The sequence below is a fragment of the Alexandromys fortis genome, unplaced genomic scaffold, assembly GCF_014885135.2.
Source record: "Alexandromys fortis isolate MF-2015 unplaced genomic scaffold, M_Fortis_MF-2015_v1.1 scaffold_42, whole genome shotgun sequence".
NCBI classification, from domain to species: domain Eukaryota; kingdom Metazoa; phylum Chordata; class Mammalia; order Rodentia; family Cricetidae; genus Alexandromys; species Alexandromys fortis.
In genome coordinates, this window is record NW_026067934.1 from 6,333,647 (window position 1) to 6,353,602 (window position 19,956).

At 46.9% G+C, this 19,956-nt stretch overlaps 1 protein-coding gene across 1 annotated transcript; it reads left to right on the plus strand.

Annotated features, from left to right (window-relative positions):
- Positions 1-16,729: 16,729 nt before the first annotated feature.
- LOC126504018 (glyceraldehyde-3-phosphate dehydrogenase-like) lies at positions 16,730-17,641 on the plus strand. The gene is made up of 2 exons (XM_050145996.1): positions 16,730-16,860; positions 16,936-17,641. The coding sequence occupies exons 1-2, from the start codon at positions 16,730-16,732 to the stop codon at positions 17,639-17,641; spliced, it is 837 nt and encodes a 278-aa protein (XP_050001953.1).
- Positions 17,642-19,956: the final 2,315 nt, after the last annotated feature.

Sequence of the window (19,956 nt, forward strand, 5' to 3'; positions counted from 1 at the left end):
GGATGGGCAGTACAGAGATGATGTAACAAACGACATGCCAGAACATAGATTAAAAAATATGGGTTAATTTAAGTTATAAGAACTAGTTGGGAACAAGTCTTAGCTAAGACCAAGCATTCATAATTAATAATAAGTCTTCGTATCATTATTTGGAGGCTGGTGATTCAAAGATAGTTCAACAAGAAAGCTTGCTGCAGTCCCCAGTCCAAGAGCATCACCATCACCCGGGAAACTATTTTTACTGCAAATGTCACCCCTCCCCCAAGACCTACTGAGTCAGAATTTAAGGGGTGGTTCTGAGTATGGTTTAGTTTTTAGCAAGCCTTCTGATGACAGTCAAGATGCAGATGCACTGCACTGGGTTCCCTTTCCTCTCCACTCAGAACATCTGGTATGCAAAGTGCTCAGGAGCCCCATACACAGGTGGAGAATGGCTATTTTGCAAGAGAGTCTGAGGGTGCCCACAGGAGCTATTGTGGAAAGCCATTGTCAGGTCCAAAGAAAACTCCACTCCCCCAAATTCTGGTGCCTGTGGCCCTCTACCAAAGGAGCCATCTCCTTATCACTGGCAGAAAGGGCAAATGGCTCTTGGTGATGTGTCTTAGGATACCAAAGTGTATGCTGGCCTCCCAGTTCCCTCAGTAGCTCTTCCCACCTGCCCCCTTACTCTAAACCTCTGTGCTCAGCTTCTCATTCTTATAACTGTAATTTCAGATATGCTCCTGTCAATCCCACAGACATAAGGGTTTGCCTGTAGGAATGAGACTTCCAGCCTCATCCTCCCAAGCCGAGTCTTCTGAGCTGGGAAGATACATAGACCTTTAGTCCAGATCTTTTGAGGTGGGCAAATCCACCTTTAATGTGGGCCACACCTTCTGCTGTATAAAGGACATGGAAGAGGGAAGTTACCGCTCTTGGCCTGCTGGCTCTCACTCACTGGCAAATCCATCCCTACTGATATTAGAGCCTGCTTCTTCAGGATTCTTGTCTACACTGAAGACCAGCTGAGACATCCAGCCTCATGAACTGAACAACTCCTGGATTTTTGGACCATTGGCAGAAACACATCTTTACAGTGTAAGCAAATCATCCATAACACATAGGGTCATATGTTTGAATGCTTGGTCATTAGGGAGTGGCACCCATTGGCAGAAGTTAGGAAATGTGGCTTTGTTGGAGTAGGTGTGGCCATGGAGAAGTGTGTCACTGGTAGTAGGTTTTTAGAATCTCAAAAGTCCAAGCCAAACTCAGCTCCTTCTCCAGCACCAGGTCTACTTGCCTGCTGCCATGATGATAATGGACTAAACCTCTGAAACTGTAAGACAGCCCCAATTAAATGCTTTCCTTTATAAGAGCTGATGTGGTCACGACATCTCTCCACAGCAATAGAACACTGACTAAGACGGGAACAGAAAGGCGATTGACTGTGATGGTGGTAGAAATGAGGAAGAGATAGCTAAGAGTGTGGGTGATGGAAAGTTCTGTAACTGTGGGCCAGTTTGCTAAAAACCACCAAATTGAGGTCAGTCATGATGTACATGCCTATAATCCAGCGCTTAGAATAGGCAGGAGACCTCTATAAGTACCAGATCTACCTGGGCTGTATATGTAGTTCCAGGCCAGTCGATGCTTTAGAACTTAAATCCAAAAGCAAACAGAATAAAAACATTAAATCATATTCATGTATGTATGTGTGTGTGTGTGTGTGCATATGCAGTCTTGGAATTGAACTTCAGTCCTTATACATGCTAGGTGTCTTAGGGTTTCTGTTGCTGCAATGAAACACGATGACCAAAAAGCAAGTTGGGGAGAAAAGGGTTTATTTGGCTTATACTTTAGCATTGCTGTTCACCACTGAAGGAAGTCAGAGTAGTGGTGCGGGAAGTCCTTTTGCATATATGTTGCTTTTATTGGTTAATGAATCAAGAAACTGATTTGGCCTGTGATAGGGCAGAATGGAGCTAGGCGGGACAACTAAACAGAATGCTGGGAAAAAGTGGGCAGAGTCAGAGAGAAGCTGTGTAGCCACCAGAGGAGAAAGACATGAGCCACAAGCCAGAATCTTGCCAGTAGGCCATGAGCCTCGTGGCAACATATAAAATAATAGAAATGGGTTAATTTAAGATGTAAGAGATAGCTAGATATATACTTAAGCTATTGACCAAACATTATTGCAAATAATATAGTTTCTGTGTAATTATTTTGGGCTTGAGTGACTAAAAACAAAACAACAGCCTCCAGCAACAGAGCAGGAACTCAAACAGGGAAGGAACCTGGAGGCAGGAGCTGATGCAGAGACCATGGAGGGTTGCTGCTTACTGGCTTGCTCCCCATAATTTGCTCAGTCTGCTTTCTTATAGAACCCAGGACCATCACCCACAATAGGCTGGGCCCTCCCCCATCAGTCAGTAACTCAAAAAGTGCCCTACACCCTGATCTTATGGAGACATTCTCTCAACAGAGGTTCCCTCCTTTCAGATGACTGTAGCTTGTATCAGGTTGGCATAAACTAGCTAGCACACTAGGTAAGTGTCCTTTCACTGAGCAATATCCCCAGTCCTCTCGTTGTGCTTTATTCTGAGACAGGGTCTCCTTAAACTGCCTAGCCTTGAACTTTCTGATTGTGCCTCCATCTTCTTAGTGGCTGGGATTACCCTTAGATGAGTCAATTGGATGGTGTGTAAGGTGGATTTCCATAAAGCTCCGAAAAAGTGCTTAATCAGAGGAAGACAGAGCAGAGGGCGGTGAGCGGCATTCCCAGTCACCCTACCTCTTCTGTGTGGGAAGGACCCAATCAAGGGTGCCCTGGAAGTAGCTCGGGATGACTGAGCCAAAGAGAGCTAAATGAAGACAGCTCTATTTTCCCAGCAAGGAAGACGCTAAGAGTCCAGAGAGGATGTGGGTTTGTTCAGGTCTCCCTTGCGTGACTGCTAAGCAGGCTTCTGGATGCCCTGCAGCCCACGGCTAGAGCTCCAGCGGCTGCTTGAGCTGTTACTAGCAACATGAGGTCCCCCAATCGCCTGGCAGTGATAATACCTTCTATTTATACCAAACACCTCTCCTCCCAGGAGAGTGCTGTGTTTTCCCAACATTGAGTCAGTAAGCCATACAGACTGAATTGAATTAAAATCCACAGCAGCCACACACAGCATGCCAACCCTTCCCCTGCCTGTCCAGTCTCTTCGCAGCACGGGGAAGACAGCAACATGGAGGACTTCCACATGCCTGCCCCATACCTGCTCCAGAGGTCAAGGCGGACTGCGCTACCTTCTGAGCTGAGAGAAATACAACATTAACAAAATGACCTTCAAGTGTGCCAGCATCCCTTCGCCATATACTTATCCAATTGAGATTATTAAACCTCAAAGGTAAGGCCTGCTAATGATAATTGTCAGGTACAATAGAGAATCACATTGAGGGAAACTTTGGAATGTGTGTGTGTGTGTGTGTGTGAGAGAGAGAGAGAGAGAGAGAGAGAGAGAGAGAGAGAGAGAGAGAGAGTCTGTGTGAGAGAGAGTGTGCTCACACATGCTGCTGAGAATTGAACCAAGTGTCTCATGTATGTTAGGCAAGGTCTGCTATGGAGCTCCGGCTACAACTTCTGTCTTTTCTAATTTTATGTACCACAGAGACAGCTGGCTATTCTATCCATGCAGAAGGGCACACATGGGCATTACCAGGGGACTCATCATGGGCGGATTCCCTCTGGCTCACTGGAAGAATGAGAAGGAAGGAGCAACTGGGCTCTGCCAGCCCTATATTTTTAGTAGAGATTAGATTAACCTTGGCCTATCCGTAGCCATGTCCTGAGGAACAGATTGTAGTCCTGGTCGCACTGGGTTGATTAATAGATATACCCAAATGCACACCCGACCCCCTCACACAGGGTGTGTATTGGGGTATATCTATTAATGTACCCAGGGCAGGATGCTTGGGCGTCAAGACAGTGCCAAGCATAAGATGCCTTGAATTCATCAATAAAGACTGCATCCCTTTTATGGATGTGGTCATGGTGTATCCCCCTTTTACTGTCTTCCAGGGTGCTGTATCCTCTGCCCTGACTGGAGAAATGCAGATGGTTTCAGTGATGACAGCCCAAAGGTGCCTCCATGACAGGACACAAAACCCTCAGAGGCTGCAACCCTTACAAGCTTTCTTTAAAAGTCCTAAACTCAGGGTTGAAAATACTTAGAGCTCATTCAGTTACCCGCCTACCTTGGCTATCACCACATCCTGACTAACACCATAGTCCATACTCAACAGGAACACAGCTGCCCCAGCCTTCCCCACTCAAAGCCTTGTCCACTGTTCTTCATTACCAAGTCCCATTTGCTGGCACCCATAGTAAAAGCGATGCCTGGGTCAGCAGCCATGTAACCATGGCTCCTGAAGAAGACATCAGAGGCTGGGACACGAAATACCAGGAATTATGAGCTCTAAGGCAACTGAACTGGCTCTTTAAAAGCCATGACAAGAATGCTCTCAAATGACAGGCTGCCCCCGCTTCCACAAAGAGCACATTTTAGCCTCTTGTCACGTCATACTCATAATTCCAGGTTAGGGCTAGGAATACAGGTTAGTGGTAGAGGGCTAGCATGCACAAAACTCTGGGCTCAATCCCCACTGCCCGCAAAGTAAATGAATTATATAGATGTATACATGCATATAATACATATATGGACTGAATATGTGGCTCAGCTGTAGAGTGCCTGCGCCATGTGGCAGCAAGCGAAATTCAACTCGAGAGATTAGATTAAAACCCATCATAAAAACCACTGTTCCAAAGTTGTCATTTGCACGTCTTGGATTTATAAATGTTGAGCAATAATAAAAGCAATTATTACAAAAAAACTTACTCTGTTATAGCTGTTTTGCATATTAAATATCTGTTGCAAAACTGAGTGAACATTTGATTGGGAGACTAGAGATGGAGCTGCATTTCTCCAGAGGACGTGGAGCCACAGGGCGCAGGCTCTATGACAGCGCTGGGGAGGAAGGGAGGAAGGGTACCTGGGTGCTGCTGCCAGCCCTGTAAGGCCCCTGAGTGGGTGTGCATGGGGGGGGGGCGGGGTCTCAATGCTTCCTGGCTGAGCCCTGAGACAGGAAGCTCCAGCGTTGCTAAGGGTCTCAGCCTCACTCACTCAGAAGCAGCTGTTTCATCTCCTGCTGTAGCCACTGCTTGCCCTCTACCCACAGGTTTGACTGAGGGAGAAGCCCTAGGGGCCTCCCCGCGCCCACCCCGGTGGTCAGCTGATGGAAACACCATGCTGGGAAAGGGGCCAGCACGTGGTCTGCCTTCTGTGTGTCTCCATTCAGCGGACTAGCATATGCCGTCAGGAAGATTGGACGAGAGGCAGGGCTTGAGAGCAAGGCAGAATGAAGACCCAGGTCACAAGCCTGTGGAGACCCAGGGACAGAAGGGACTTGCTTGGGGTCACACGCTGGTGACGTGGAGTTCAAAGGTCCAAGGTCCCCAGGCAGTCAGTGTCTTGGTTCCCTCAGCTACAGTAGCACACTACCTTAAAGAGGGTGGTTAGCAAACCTCAGACAATTCTCCTCCCTGCAGACTAGAAGGTCTCGGGTCAATGAGCTAGCAAACTCCATGTCTGGTGAGGGCTCTCTGTCTAGCCGAGGATGCGTCCTTCACAGGTCCGCACACGGTGGGAGAACCAGGTAGCTCTCTTAGGACCTCTTTTCTAAGGACATCCAGAGGGGATGGGCACTCATGATCTAATGATGTCCCAAAGCAACGCCCCTCACCCCCATATTATCATCTTGAGGTGATATAATATAGGAAGGATGGCAGCACTCGATTTTTGTGCGTCAGACTCCAGCACCTTTATCAACAGCCCCACACGTGATGACGCCGAATGGCTGGTACCTTGTTCATCTCAGACCCAAGAGTCTGGGTCTACGGGGCGACGGCCCCATAGCCTCAATCCGACCTTGACTTCACCTCAATCATCCAATGACGTCTTAGGGAGGCTGTGGAGAAGGCAGACACTGCATACGTGCCTCTCCCGGGAACTGAAGAGGGAGACTGTCCTGGGACCTGGCTCTCCAGCAGTGGCCTTTCCGAGTGTCTCAGACAGGGCTTCAATTACTGTGGTGAAACACTGTGACCAAAAGAAAGTTGGGAGAGGAAAGGGTTAACTCAGCTTACACTTCCCTATTACTGTTCATCACTGAAGGAAGGGAGGGCAGACACACAGGGCAGGCAAGAACCTGGAGGCAGAAACGGATGCAGAGGCCATGGAGGGTGCTGCTTACTGGCTTGCTCAGCCTGTTTTCTTACAGAACCTAGGACCACCAGCCCAGGGACGGCCCCGCCCACAATGAGCTAGGCCCTCCCCCTATCAATCACTAAATAAGAAAATCACCCCACAGGTTTGGCTGCAGGCATTTTCTCGAGGAAGGCTTCCTCCTCTCAGATAACTCTAACTTGTGGCAGGCTCCGTTGAAAGCTAGCCTAGGGAAATTTCAAATTAGTGAGGGATGTTTGGCTGGAGGCCCTGGGGACAAAAAAGAAAGAAAGAAAGAAAGAAAGAAAGAAAGAAAGAAAGAAAGAAAGAAAGAAAGAAAGAAAGGAAAAAAGAAAAAAAAGACACAACTGTGGCAGGAAGCAGTTACCAAATGGGGCAATAAAAAAGGGATTTGTGCTCAGCCACTGTGGAAAAGAGCCTGGCAGTTCTTCAAAAACACTGAATACAGGATTACTGTGTGATCCACTAATGCTGCTCCTGGGCAGATACTAGAAAGAGCTGAAAGCAGGTGTCCGAGCAAATACACATGAATGTTTCTGGCAGTGTTGTAAACAATACCCCAGAGAAACTGGGATCTATAGCTCAAGAAACTGGGATCTATAGCCTCCCACGCACAAGGTCCTGAGGTTGGTGCCCAGCACACAAACACAAATAAACACACAGATAAGTAGAAACTGGACATTTTCAACAACAGAGTCCTTGCCTGGCAGGCACAAGGCCTGGGTTTACTGCCAAGCATCGTAGACAGATACATAATGAGGAACTGGGATAGCTCCATGGTAGAGCCTTTACCCAGCACACGCAATGGTCCTCGGTCTCAATGACCACCACCACCAAAATAAAACCCGAAAGGAAGCCAGGTGTGGTGGCTCATATCTGCATGCCAGGCCCTTAGGGTGCACAAGGCCTGTCTGGTCCATAGAGTGAGCTCTAGGCCAACCAGGGCTACATAATGAGGGGAAAAGAAAAATCCACAAGGTGTAAACACCCCGATTGTCAGTGGTGAATAGGTACTGTGGTATGTCCACACAATGGAATATTATTCGGCTGTGTAAAGGGATAAAATACTGAGCTATGCCGTTACAACCTGGTACCATGGTAAGCAGCAGAGGCCAATGATAAAGTGTCACCCTTCAGACGAGCGAGCAAGACAAGGACCTTCTGTTTCTTTGTTTCTATGTTTGAGACGGGGTTTTATGTAACCCAGGCCAGCCTTGAACTCCTAGTCCTCCTGGTCCTCCTGCATCCGTGCCCCCAGTGCTACGGTCACACGCATCCTCCCACTGTGTTTGTTTTAAAGAAGTTTTTCAGTTCATTTTCCTGGCTAATAAAATGCCCAAGGCTGGAGGGGAGCAAGACATTTGCATTTCTTTTAGAAGTTCTTTCTTCACAAAGGAGCTGGGGAAGAAACCACAGAAAATGAGAAAAACCTTGATTCTGGATTTTGAGGTAGCTTCTAAGACTTTCCAATTCCCCCCACCAGCCCCCTCCCACACTCCCCCACCCCAGCCCCCACCCACACTCCCACCCCACCCACACTCCGACTCCACCCCAACCCACACCCACATTCCCACCCCACCCCCATCCACACTCCCACCCCACCCCAGCCCCCAACCCCACCCCAGCTCCCAGTGTGTTCCTGCATGTACATGAAGTCAGCCTTGAGTGTGACTCCCAGGAGCCCTCTGCCCCATTGTCTCTTTGAGACGGGACTGATGAGGCTGTGCAGACGGACCAGTGAGTTGAAGGGATACACCTGTCTCATCCCCAGTCACTGGGATGAGAACCCTTCCACTAGTAGTGCTGGGAACTGAACTCAGGTCATCATGTTGGTGCAGTGGGCACTTTGCGACTGATGGGGCTGTCTTCCAGGCTCTCAATTCCCTCTCAAACTGCCCGGAGTGCTGGAACATCATACCCAGGGGCACCCAATGCACCTTTTGTTCTGGCTTTAGCTGGACTTTCCCTGTACTGTCAAAGTGCATCAAAGTAGCTTTTCTCACCTTTCTGGAGATGGCGCCTCAGTTCATTCATTGCTAATGAAATTTGAGGTGAGGCAGGACCATAACCTCAGCACCTGGGAGACGGCGGCAAGAGGACCGTCAGTTTAACACTGGCTGGGACACATGAGACCCTGTTTCAAGAAAAGAAAACAACTGGTTTGTTGTTTTGGATCAATGATCAATGGGGTTAGATTTCCTTCCTTCCTTCCTTCCTTCCTTCCTTCCTTCCTTCCTTCCTTCCTTCCTTCCTCCCTCCCTCCCTCCCTCCCTCCCTCCCTCCCTCCCTTCCTTCCTTCTGTTGCCGTTTTTCCTGCTCAGGTAGAAACTCTGAAGGTAGAAGCTCTCTAGATGGCCGTGTGTCATCTAAGCCATTCACTCCACAGTGCTAGAGACAGAAGGAGGCCTGGGGGCTGAAGAAGAGAAAGCAGGTAGGAGAAAGGTCAGTGTTAGGATGGTGCTTACTAGGACAAAACAGCTCTTCAGAGCCCTTCACACGTAGGCTGCCCTTTCAGCTTCTTCATCTCCCTGAAAAATAGTTTTCTTCCACTCTAATTGCCTGTATCCCCACCCCCTTCCCTGCGGAGAAGGCGAGGACTGGTGGCTCGTTGGCTGCAGCACTGGAGACAGAACCTAAAGCCTCAAGCAGGGTAGCCCAGCATCCAAGCACCAAGCTCACCCTGAGTGTCTTTGTACATTTTATCTTCTTCGCACAGAGACTCACTAATCCTTACCTTGAACTCACGATGAAGCCTAGGTAGGTCTTGAACTTTCCATTCTCCTACCTCAGTCTTCCAAGTAGTTGGGTCTTGGACCTGTGCCACCAGGCCCAGCTGTATAGAACTCTTAAGTCTGAACCTACTTGGCATTCTTTGTATTCCTTGTTTTATGTGGCTCGTGGGGGGGGGGGTATGTATGTGTGTCTTGTGAGTGTGTCTGTGAATTCAAGTCTCAAAAAAAATAAAACTTGTGTGAGGAATAAACAGCTCACAAGTCTCAGAAGTTCCTGAAATTTACAAGATACTTAAGACTTCCCCCCATCAACGTTACACAAGCAGTTAAGGGCTGATGAGGAGACTCTCCAATCTGCAAAGGTACCTTTCTCCCTTGTTAATCTACCCAGTGTTCCTTCGTTTTAGAACTTCGTTCGATGGTAAGAAAGTTCTTCTCATTCCTACATAAGCATCAGGCTACTTTACACTCCTTTCCCTACAAGGAAGAAAGCATAGGATCTTCCTTCTCATGCTTGTTAGAATCAGTGATTTTCTTTCATTCCCCTTTCCTATTTAAAGATTTACTTTTATTATTGTTTAATTATGTGTGTATGAAGTGAGGGCTTGTACATGTAAGAGCAGGTGCCTGCTGAGTTGGGAGAAGGGAGTCAAAATCCTCAGAGCTGGACTTACAGGCAATTTGTGAACCACCTGACTTATGTGCTGGGAACACAGCCCAGGTCCTCTGCAAGGCCAGTGTGTACTCTGAGCCATCTCCCCAGAATCTCCTCCCATTTCTATTTATTTGCCTGTTCATTTATTTACCCTTCTATGTAGCCCAGAATGTCTTTGAACATGTGATCTTCTTGTCACCTCCTAAGCTCTGTGGTTGGTCATGGGCATTTGCCACCATGCTCAGCTAAGTGTAATTCTGTTACAATGATTAAAAACACTTCTACTAGCACCATGCCAGATCTGACCGTGCTGAAACTGGGGCAGATTTGGCACCGTGGCTCCTGGAAGTCTGCTGCTTTCTTATTGTGTAGTGATGTCCTCTGAGTTGAAACATTCCATCCTGAAGGAAGTTTCCTTAAGACTTGAGTGGGATTTAGAGGTGGTAGTGCATGCCTTTAATCCCGGCACCAGAAGGCAGAGAGAGGCAGGCAGATCTCTCGGAGGCCAGTCTGGTTCACAGACCTAGTTCCAGGACAGCTAAGGCTACACAAAGAAACACTATCCAAAAAAAAAAAAAACTTGCATGGGAAGTAAACAACTCACAAGTCTCAGAAGTCCCTGAAATTTACAAGATGGGCTGATGAGGAGACTCTCCAATCTACAAAGGTACCTACAAGTTTCATGGAGAGCACCAGGGTTCCAGCTTCTGTGAGTCATTAGCCATGCTACAGTGGGTATACAGCTTCCGTGAGCCATGCTAGAGCGGGTATATAGCTTCTGTGAGCCATGCTATGGTGGGTATACGGCTTCTGTGAGCCACAGTAGGGTGGGTTTACAGCTTCTGTGAGCCACACTACAGTGGATATACTGCTTCCATGAGCCACGTTAGAGTGGGTAAACAGTGAGGAAGCAGCCTTTGAGTCATTCATGCTCCTGTAAACAACCCTAATAAATTCGCTGGTTTACTGGGTTTGACTTAGATGGTATATCATTCCTTTGATCTGTTGTTGGCTCCCTGTCGAGGATGAGTAAACATGTCCCATCCTCTCAGGACTGTTGTCATACAACACTTTTCCATAAAAATCTCTAATGACTGCATGAACGCAGTCTCTGAATCCAGTCTTAGGTATGTTCATGCATGACTTCTCCCTACTCTTTAGCAAGCAAATAAAATTCCCTGCCTGATCAGAGAACTCCTTGGTTATTTGCTGAATTAACAAATACCAAAACACATTGGGAGGAAAAGAATGTGCAACTCTGGGAACATACTTTCTAAATCTATTTTCTGTCTCCCTGGATTATGGAAATCGTAAATAAATGGGAGCCTGTCATGTGACCCTTCTTCTCATTGTTGAAATACCCACACAGGCTGATACTAGTTGAGTGTTGGTTCACAGCAGGTCAAATCCATTCTGGGAGAAAGACCACCAGCAGCAGAATCATCCAGCCTGGGGGTCAAAGGTATTTCTGCTGCTGTGCTTAGACACAGTCTTCCAGGAGAAACGAGGGAGGAAGGGGCAATGGAGATGCTGTGCGTATTGGGTGAACTGAGACTGTTTCTAGGGCATGGCAGCAAGTGCAGGGGTAAGGGGTGTGAGGAAAGAAGCAGACAAAGCTAAGGTAGGTTAGGTCCAAAAGGACAGACCCTAGGGGCTCCTAGGAGGAGGCAGAATTACCCTTCTGGACTTGAGGGAGCCAAGCAAGGGGCACAGGCCAAACAAAAGTCAGAAGGGAAACAAGCCATGGAGACTGGACTGTGGAGGGACGGGACTTGAAGTAACTGGCTGGAGTCAACAACCCAGGCTTCTCCCTTTCCCCCGGAATATCCCTATAGGGTTTGCAAAGCCCTGTAGCTGGCAGGCCTAACCTCACCCACTCCCACAGGGCTACTCTGCCTGGTGACAAAGAAGCAAGCAGATAAAACTGGAACATTCCGAAGGAACGCAGGGCCCCTGGAGAAGAGAGAACAGAGCCTCTGAAATGAGGACTTTCCCTGGAGCTTCTTCCCCCACCCAGCCTGGGCCTTCTAGACAGAGATCTGCTCACCAGGGAAGCCGAGGGTAGGGTAGCTCCAGGGTAGGACCACACAGGCGCTGTGCTGGCTAGTTAGCCTCAGGTCACAATATTCTAGACTTCTTACTCTAGTGGAATGAATGCGCAAAACAGTGAGGATGTCTCTCCCAGACTGTAATTGTGTTCAAGAGTAAATTCACTCAGGCTTTCTGCTCAAGAAGAAACCCTTGCTGTACATTTGTTCATTTTTCCTTTGGTCACTGTGACAACCGCCTGAGAGGAGGACCTTCCAGGAGGTCAGACTCACTCAGGCTGCTGGAGTCAGGGGTTGCTGTCCACGGCTGGCTTTGCTGTCTCCAGGCAGAACTCGGCAGCATGGAGTTGAGATGGAGCTGGTCATTTCACGGAGGCCAAGAAGCAGCAGAGCAAGAATGAAAGGAGCAGGGACAGACTACATAGTTCCAGAACATTCTCCCAAGAACCTGCTTCCTTCCACAAGGCCCACCTCCTACTTTCTAGCATATGCCAGTAGTGCCATTGGATTAAGACTCCCTCAAGGCAACAGTCAAGGTAAAGACAAGGACTCCCATTGTTCCTGCACTTTCTCCTGTATCCCTTCTACTCCTGCTCCTGGGCACCTCACCCCATTGTCAAAAGCTGCCCAGCACACACCTTTAATCCCAGTTCCCGGCCAGAAGCAGGCAGGTGTCAAAAGTTCAAAGTCAGCCAGAACTACACAGTGACACCCTATCTAAAAAAAAAAAAAAAAAAAATTAGTAAATAAAAAGTAAAATAAAAGTTTTCTGGCTAAAACGATTGCCCAATCTCCCGCAAAAGGTCGGTCTGATATTCTCAGACTTCCAACTCATCCGGATGTCAGTATCAGCTGCGGGGACTCAGCTTTTTTCTCTTGGTCTTCTCTCTCTGCTTTTGTTCTCAGCTACTGACTTCTCATCTCTCCCACTTGCAAGTATATGGAGCAGTCAGGGGTGGGGTGGAGCCCAAGCAAGTCCACCTCGAGGATAACATTGGAAAAGAAGAAGGAAGGCTGGGTAAGGAGATAGAGAGCCAGAAGCATGTGGAGGAGTTACCTGAGGATCCAAAACTCCACCTCAGACTCATTTAACCCAGAGCTTTGACTATCCAGATGTACAGTTGGTAAAAGTGGTTATGCGGCTGTGGGCCAAGTAAAGACCCGTTCTCCACTGTAAAAGAAGCATACAGGTTTTCATAATTTTGTTCCTCCATTCTGCCCACATTCTGGGAAGCGTGACTGAGAGAGAAGAAATGGTAAAAAAGCACATTTCTGCAATTTCCCTTGATGTTTTGTGTAAAGATATTTTACTTGTATTTTCACAAATAAAGCTTGCCTAAGATCAGAGTGCAGAGCTAAGCCACTAGAGGCAGTGTTGGCACACACCTTTAATCCCAATATTCAGGAGTCCCACACCCAGCACTCGGGAGGTGGAGACTGGAAGGAATTTGGCTGAGCAGAGAGAGGAATATAAGGCAGGAGACAGGAGCTCAGTGCAGTCTGAGGTTTGGTGGAGACGGTAGTCTGATGATTTGTGGAGACAGGATCTCACCCTTTTGGTCTGAGGATTTGTTAGAGGTAAAAGTTCTCTCTAGTGGCTGGCTCCTTTTCTGATCTTTCAGCATTTACCCCCCCCCCATATCTGAATCCAGGTTTTTATTAGTCGGACCAATTAGAATCCACGCAACAATTTTGCTCAGATTTAAGAGTACACTGTCCTCTAGGGACTGAGGATGTAGCCCAGGGTCAGAGCACACGCTTGCCGTACACAAGGCCTAGCATCCAGTCTGTAACAATAAGGAAAATGAAAGTCACAGGTCTCATTAGGTAACCCTGGATGGCCTGGAAATCTCTATGTAATCCAGGTTGACCTCAGACTTACAGAGATCCACCTGCCTCTGCTTCTGAATGCTGAGATTAAAGCATGCAGAAAATTAAGTTTCACTTAGTTAAGTGTGTGTGTGTGTGTGTGAATGTGGTTGTGTGCAGGCAGAGGCCAGAGGTGACTCTTGGGAGTCACATCTCTGCACTGAGGGTTTGTGTAGCAGGGGCTTTTTATGTGTTGAGCTGTTTCACTGGCCCCCAAATAGGGCATTTTAATAGGACCTGCCGACACTCAAATAAAATGATCATTCTTTTGCTGAAAACATGAGTCGGAATGGCAATTAGCAGTCTGATTAAAAGGGCAGGGTAGGTGGCTCAAATCATTAGAAGCACTTGCCACATGAACCTGAGTTCATCCTATGGTGGAGAAACTAATTTCCAACGGTGGTCCTTTGGCTGCACTGAATACACAGACAACAGTAATAATAATAAGAGCATTGCATACATATACAACAGTAATGATAATAATAGAATTGCATGCACGACAATAACAATAATAGTATTGCACGCACATACAACAACAATAATATTAATAATAACATTGCACGCATACAGCAGTAATAATAATAGCATCGCATACACATCAATAGTAATAATAATTTTCAAATGCCTGGATCTTACAATGTGGCCTAAGCCACCCTCAAGCTCTTCCTGCTTCACCCTCCCACATACCGTGATTAGGGGTTTGAGTGGCAGTAGAAACTTGACTGCTTTTAGCTACTTCTATTTATTTTTCAACCCTGGGGATTAAACCTAGGGCCTTGCACATGCTAGGCAGCTGTCAGACAACTAAGCAGCATTCTCGGGCCGTATGGTTTTAAAAAGTAATGTCAAAATCTATTTGAGACAAAATAAAATCAATACATGCTTCATGTCCTTACTTATGGATAGGATTTTAAATAAAATAAGTAGCTGGGGGTTGGAGAGATGGCTCAGTGGTTAAGAGCATTGCCTGCTCTTCCAAAGGTCATGAGTTCAATTCCCAGCAACCACATGGTGGCTCACAACCATCTGTAATGAGGTTTGGTGCCCTCTTCTGGCCTGCAGACATACACACAGACAGACTATTGTATACATAATAAATAAATAAATTTAAAAATAAAATAAGTAGCTGGGCACAGTGGTGCACACCTTTGATCCTAGCACTCAGGAAGCAGAGGCAGGCAGATCTCTGTGAGTTGGAGCCCAGCCTGGTCTATGAAGTGAGTGCCAGGACAGCTAGGGCTATTACACAGAGAAACCCTGTCTCGAAAAACTGAAAAAGAAGAAGAAAAGGGAGGAGGGGGTTGAAGCAAGCATTTAAAAGCCATTTCTCAATGGAAATACTGACTCCTATGGACTTATTTGGACAGGGACTCCTCAGCTGTCTGGATGGAAGACTGAGATAAACTGGCCCTCAGTGCCTTTAAGACTCTTCTCTACCCTGGGATTCTTGTCCGCAGGGACAATTGGGGGGTCCACTTATACACAGATACCATGGCGACATAAAAATAAGATGGCGCATTCTTCCCGCAGACAGATGTGGAAACCAAAGCTCTCGACAGGTTTTAGGATCAGAGCCCCTGACTCCACACAGGGTACTCCTCATTCATCTGGCTTCCTGCCTGCAGGTGTAGCTGACCTCGCTATGCATGTGGGGACCCTGAAAATCTGACCTAAATTGGTTTCATCCAGCACAAGTCCACCAATATGAGCTACCTGATTCTCATTCCTGGAGGGGGTTTTACAGAATGAGTTGCTGCACTCACTGAAGTCCTGAAGTCTCTGTGAGAGCCCGGCCAATGGGGCCACACATGACAAAGCAGCAAGCCGGTCCCTCCAACACAGTCATCTGCTCATCACAGATTCCCGAACTCCGTGTGCTTTTTCCTGCTTCCACGCTTGCACCTAGGACAATCCTTTCGGTTGGGTGTTCCTTTCCCTCCAGTCACACTCTTATCTACCCTCAGGCCCACTCCACAGCCCCCCCCCCGTCCCGCCATCTCTAACTGCCTCTACTCAGCCCTCACCACAGGCTCTCTGCTCTGTCCTCCATGACCAGCAGCGTAGAGACAGAGACAGCTCTGAGCCATATGTGCTGAGACACAATTCTCAATGCTTCATACATGTGTGTTGTCCCCAGACAGGCTCTGAGAAGAGCAAAGCTTGTTAGGAACATGCAAACAGCCAGGGTTCCATGCTCTGTGTACACTACCTAGTATGCTGCTTTGTATCTGGTGCGTTCTCAATAAATATCTACTAATTAGTTATTTTAAAAACACCAGGAAGAGGCTAGGGGCTATCTCAGTGGTAGAGTTCTTGCATAGCATGTGCAAGTCCCTGGGTTTCATCTCACACACACACACACACACACACACACACACACACAGACACATACACTAAAAAAATAAAGAAGCTCATCAGGGAATCACTGGACAATGAAGAAATTCCTTAAGTTATTTTTGTTCTTAAAACTCCGAGTCTATCCAACTATATGCAATTCATAAGAGAGTCATTTAATACCCAAAGATACAAATTAGAAGTAAAAGAATAGAAAATATATTCCTTGAGGGCTGAGGTACAGTATAGGAGCAGAGCACTTGCCAAGCATGTGTGGAGACTGGGTTCAATCCCAATATGCGGGAGGGGATGTGGCCCATGCAACTCAGTGTAGAACGTGTACTTAGCATGTGCGCAGCTAGTGCAATCCCTAGTACTGGAGGAATAAAAAGCAATTCTTTCTTAAAGATGTGTGTGTGTTTGTGTGTGTGCGTGTATGCATGTGTGTGCATGTGTGGCAGGCTGGTGAGCTGCCTGGTGTGGGTGCTGGAACTGAACTCGGCTCCTCTGAAAGAGCAACAAGCACTTTTAACCACTGAGCTATCTTTCCACGCCCCCAAAAGACATCTTTTAAAAACCAGTGACTAAAAGAGAGCTGGGTAGCTATGCTATTCTTAGGCAAAGTAGACTTTGAGAGAGAGGGGGGGGGAGAGGGAGAGGGAGAGGGAGGGAGAGAGAGAGAGAGAGAGAGAGAGAGAGAGAGAGAGAGAGAGAGGAGAAAGGAAGATTGCATATTAATAAAAGAGTAAATTCATGGCTCTCTGCTCCTCCCTGTTCTAGAGACGGCCGCTTCTTTTCGTGCAGTGCCAGCCTCGTTCCAGAGACACGATGGTGAAGGTCGGAGTGAACGGATTTGGCCGTATTGGAAGCCTGGTTACCAGGGCTGCCTTCACTTCTGGCAAAGTGGACGTTATTGCCATCAATGACCCCTTCTTCGACCTCAACTACATGGTCTACATGTTCCTGTATGACTCCACCCATGGCAAGTTCAAAGGCACAGTTAAGGCTGAGAATGGGAAGCTTGTCATCAACAGGAAGGTCATCACTATCTTCCAGGAGCGAGATCTGGCCAACATCAAATGGGGTGATGCCGGAGCCAAGTATGTTGTGGAGTCTACCGGTGTCTTCACCACCATGGAGAAGGCTGGGGCCCACTTGAAGGGTGGGGCCAAAAGGGTCATCATCTCCGCCCCTTCTGCCGATGCCCCCATGTTTGTGATGGGTGTGAACCATGACAAGTATGACAATTCCCTCAAGATTGTCAGCAACGCTTCCTGCACCACCAACTGCTTAGCCCTCTTGGCCAAGGTCATCCATGACAACTTTGGCATCGTGGAAGGACTCATGACCACAGTCCATACCATCACGGCCACCCAGAAGACTGTGGATGGCCCCTCTGGGAAGCTGTGGCGAGATGGCTGTGGTGCTGCCCAGAACATCATCCCTGCATCCACTGGTGCTGCCAAGGCTGTAGGCAAAGTCATTCCAGAGCTGAATGGGAAGCTCACGGGCATGGCCTTCCACGTTCCTACCCCCAATGTGTCCGTCATCAATCTGACATGCTGCCTGGAGAAAGCTGCCAAGTATGACAACATCAAGAAGGTGGTGAAGCAGACATCAGAGGGCCCACTAAAGGGCATCCTGGGATACACTGAAAACCAGGTCGTCCCCTGTGACTTTAACAGTGACTTCCACTCTTCCACCTTCGATGCTGGGGTGGTACGACAGCACCTGGTATGACAATGAATTCGGCTACAGCAACAGAGTGGTGGACCTCATGGCCTACATGGCCTCCAAGGAGTAAGAAGCCCACCCTGGACCACCCATCCCAGCAAGGACACAGCAAGAGAGAGGCCCTCGGATGCTGAGCAGTCCTTGTCCTAACTCAACCCTTGACACTGAGCATCTCCCTCACAGTTTCCATCCCAGACCCCCAGAATAGCAGGAGGGGCTTAGGGAACCCTACTCTCTTGAATCAATAAAGTTCATTGCACCCCTCAAAAAAAAAGAGTAAATTCATTAAGAAAGCCTAACTCTCCTGAAATATAAACACCAAATAATAGAGCCCCAGAACGCACGACAATAAACACTGACAAATTTAGAGGGAGAATTACAGTTTTACAACAACAGTTGGGAACTTGGATATCCCACATCCAGTAGTCAAAAGCACAGCTAGACTGGCAGGTACACTGATAATCAACAGCAGCACCTTCCACATGAGGTTTGCTCGGCCTAAGAACCCTCCCTTTTAAGTGACAACCGTAAGTCAGTGCAGGAGCAAGACAGCATAAGTGCTATGTGGTTGCCCGTGACCTTGCATCCCTTGTGACACTACGTATCTATTGCTGATCGGATACCGCTTCCCATGAAGATCCACACTGGGTCTCAAGGATGTACTCTTCTCTGGTCATAAACTGAGGCTTCACCTTGTCTTCAGATGACAAGTGACTCCAGGAGGTCAGAGCTACGGTACACCCGTCATCAATTATATCCCATGACATCCACTCACTTAGCCCTTGTGTGAGCCCCCAGGCTTTGGCCAGCTTTCTCTTTCCTCAGAACAATTTCTTCTCAGGGGGCTGTTAAGTAGCTCCTAGCCCACAGTCTGTCCCTTCCATGCCCTTCTCTTTAACAAGTCTCCCTGGCCACACATTGGATCAGCTAATTGTCTCTGCCACCCCACCCATTGGCTTACCCCTCCACCATTCTGTGGGACTGGCAAGAAGGAACGTTGGCCAAATCGCTGAAGAAAATACAGTCCTAATTTCAAGGCAATGTAGGAAAGACCTTTGAACAGCCAAGAAGGAAACATAAGCAACCTTTCACAGGCTAGAGACAACCAACTTCCTCCAGTTTTTAAAAATAAATTTTATTATAAAAAAAAAACCTTTCCAAATAAAGCATGACACACCCACATTAGCCATAGCCAAAGTCTGCAGAGCTTAATGGACTCAGACACAGTTACAATTGGCATCGAAACAGAGGCTGTGAAGCTTCACGCGGAATTTTACACTTTCAGTACTGAATATATTTTATGCATGTATCCACAACCAAATCAAAAAAAATTCATGACAGAATTAGAACTAGAAAAACAATTAGCTCCATATTCTTTCATCACTTGTGCCCATTACCCAAATCCACTCCTTCCTTTTCCACTGCTATTTCACACCAATTCTTCTAAGCTTCTTCCTCAAAACAGAAAATGAAGAAATTCATTCTATGATGTCAGTATCATCTTTATACCAAAACTAAGTAAAGACAAATAAAAACAACTACAATTTCTTTCATGACCATAGATGCAATTTTTTTTAAACAAAATACTTACAAACCAAACACAGGAACAGATTAAGGAAAGCTTACATTGTGACCAATTGGGCTTTGTCCCAGAAAGTCAAGGTTGGTTCAATAAGCATAAATCAATGTATGTACTACACCACATAAACAAACTCAAGGACAGAAACAATGTAATTATTTTAGTTGACACTGAAAAGGCATTTGACAAAGTTCAACATGCTTTTATTATAAAAAGCTCCGAAGATTTTAAGAGTGGATGAAACACACTTCAAAATGGTAAAGGTTCTGTCCAGCAAAGCTTTACCAACATTATATTAAATGGAGACAAACTGAGAGCATTTCCTCTACAATCAGGAACAAGGTAAGGTATCCGCCCTACTCTCTTTATTCAGTATAATGTTCAAAATCTTAGCTACAGCAGTCAGACGAGAAAGACATAGAAGGGGTAATAGGAAGAGAAGACGGCAGATTAGCCCCGCTTCCAGATGGCATGATTCTCTCCTTCTCTTTATTGAGTCTACTATAAAACCCTTGGGCCTAATAAGCATAGTGAAGTTGTGGGAGAGAAAAAAATCAATACATATAAAACATTAGCCTTCATTTATACTAACAGTCTGCTCTCTGGTAAGTAAATTGGAAATAATATTTCATCCAAGTTAATTCCCTCAAATTGAGTATTTAGGAATAACCAAAGAGGTGACGGTCTCTGCAATGAAAGATATTGAAAAAGAAAATCACAGAAGGTACTAAAAGATGGGAAA

What these genes read in the sequence shown, in the direction of transcription:
- LOC126504018 (XM_050145996.1), top strand. Translation starts at nt 16,730, where the DNA reads ATGGTGAAGGTCGGAGTGAACGGATTTGGCCGTATTGGAAGCCTGGTT. An exon ending in CTCAACTACATGGTCTACAT is followed by an intron (nt 16,861 to 16,935) that starts GTTCCTGTATGA and finishes TGTCATCAACAG; the next exon opens with GAAGGTCATCACTATCTTCC.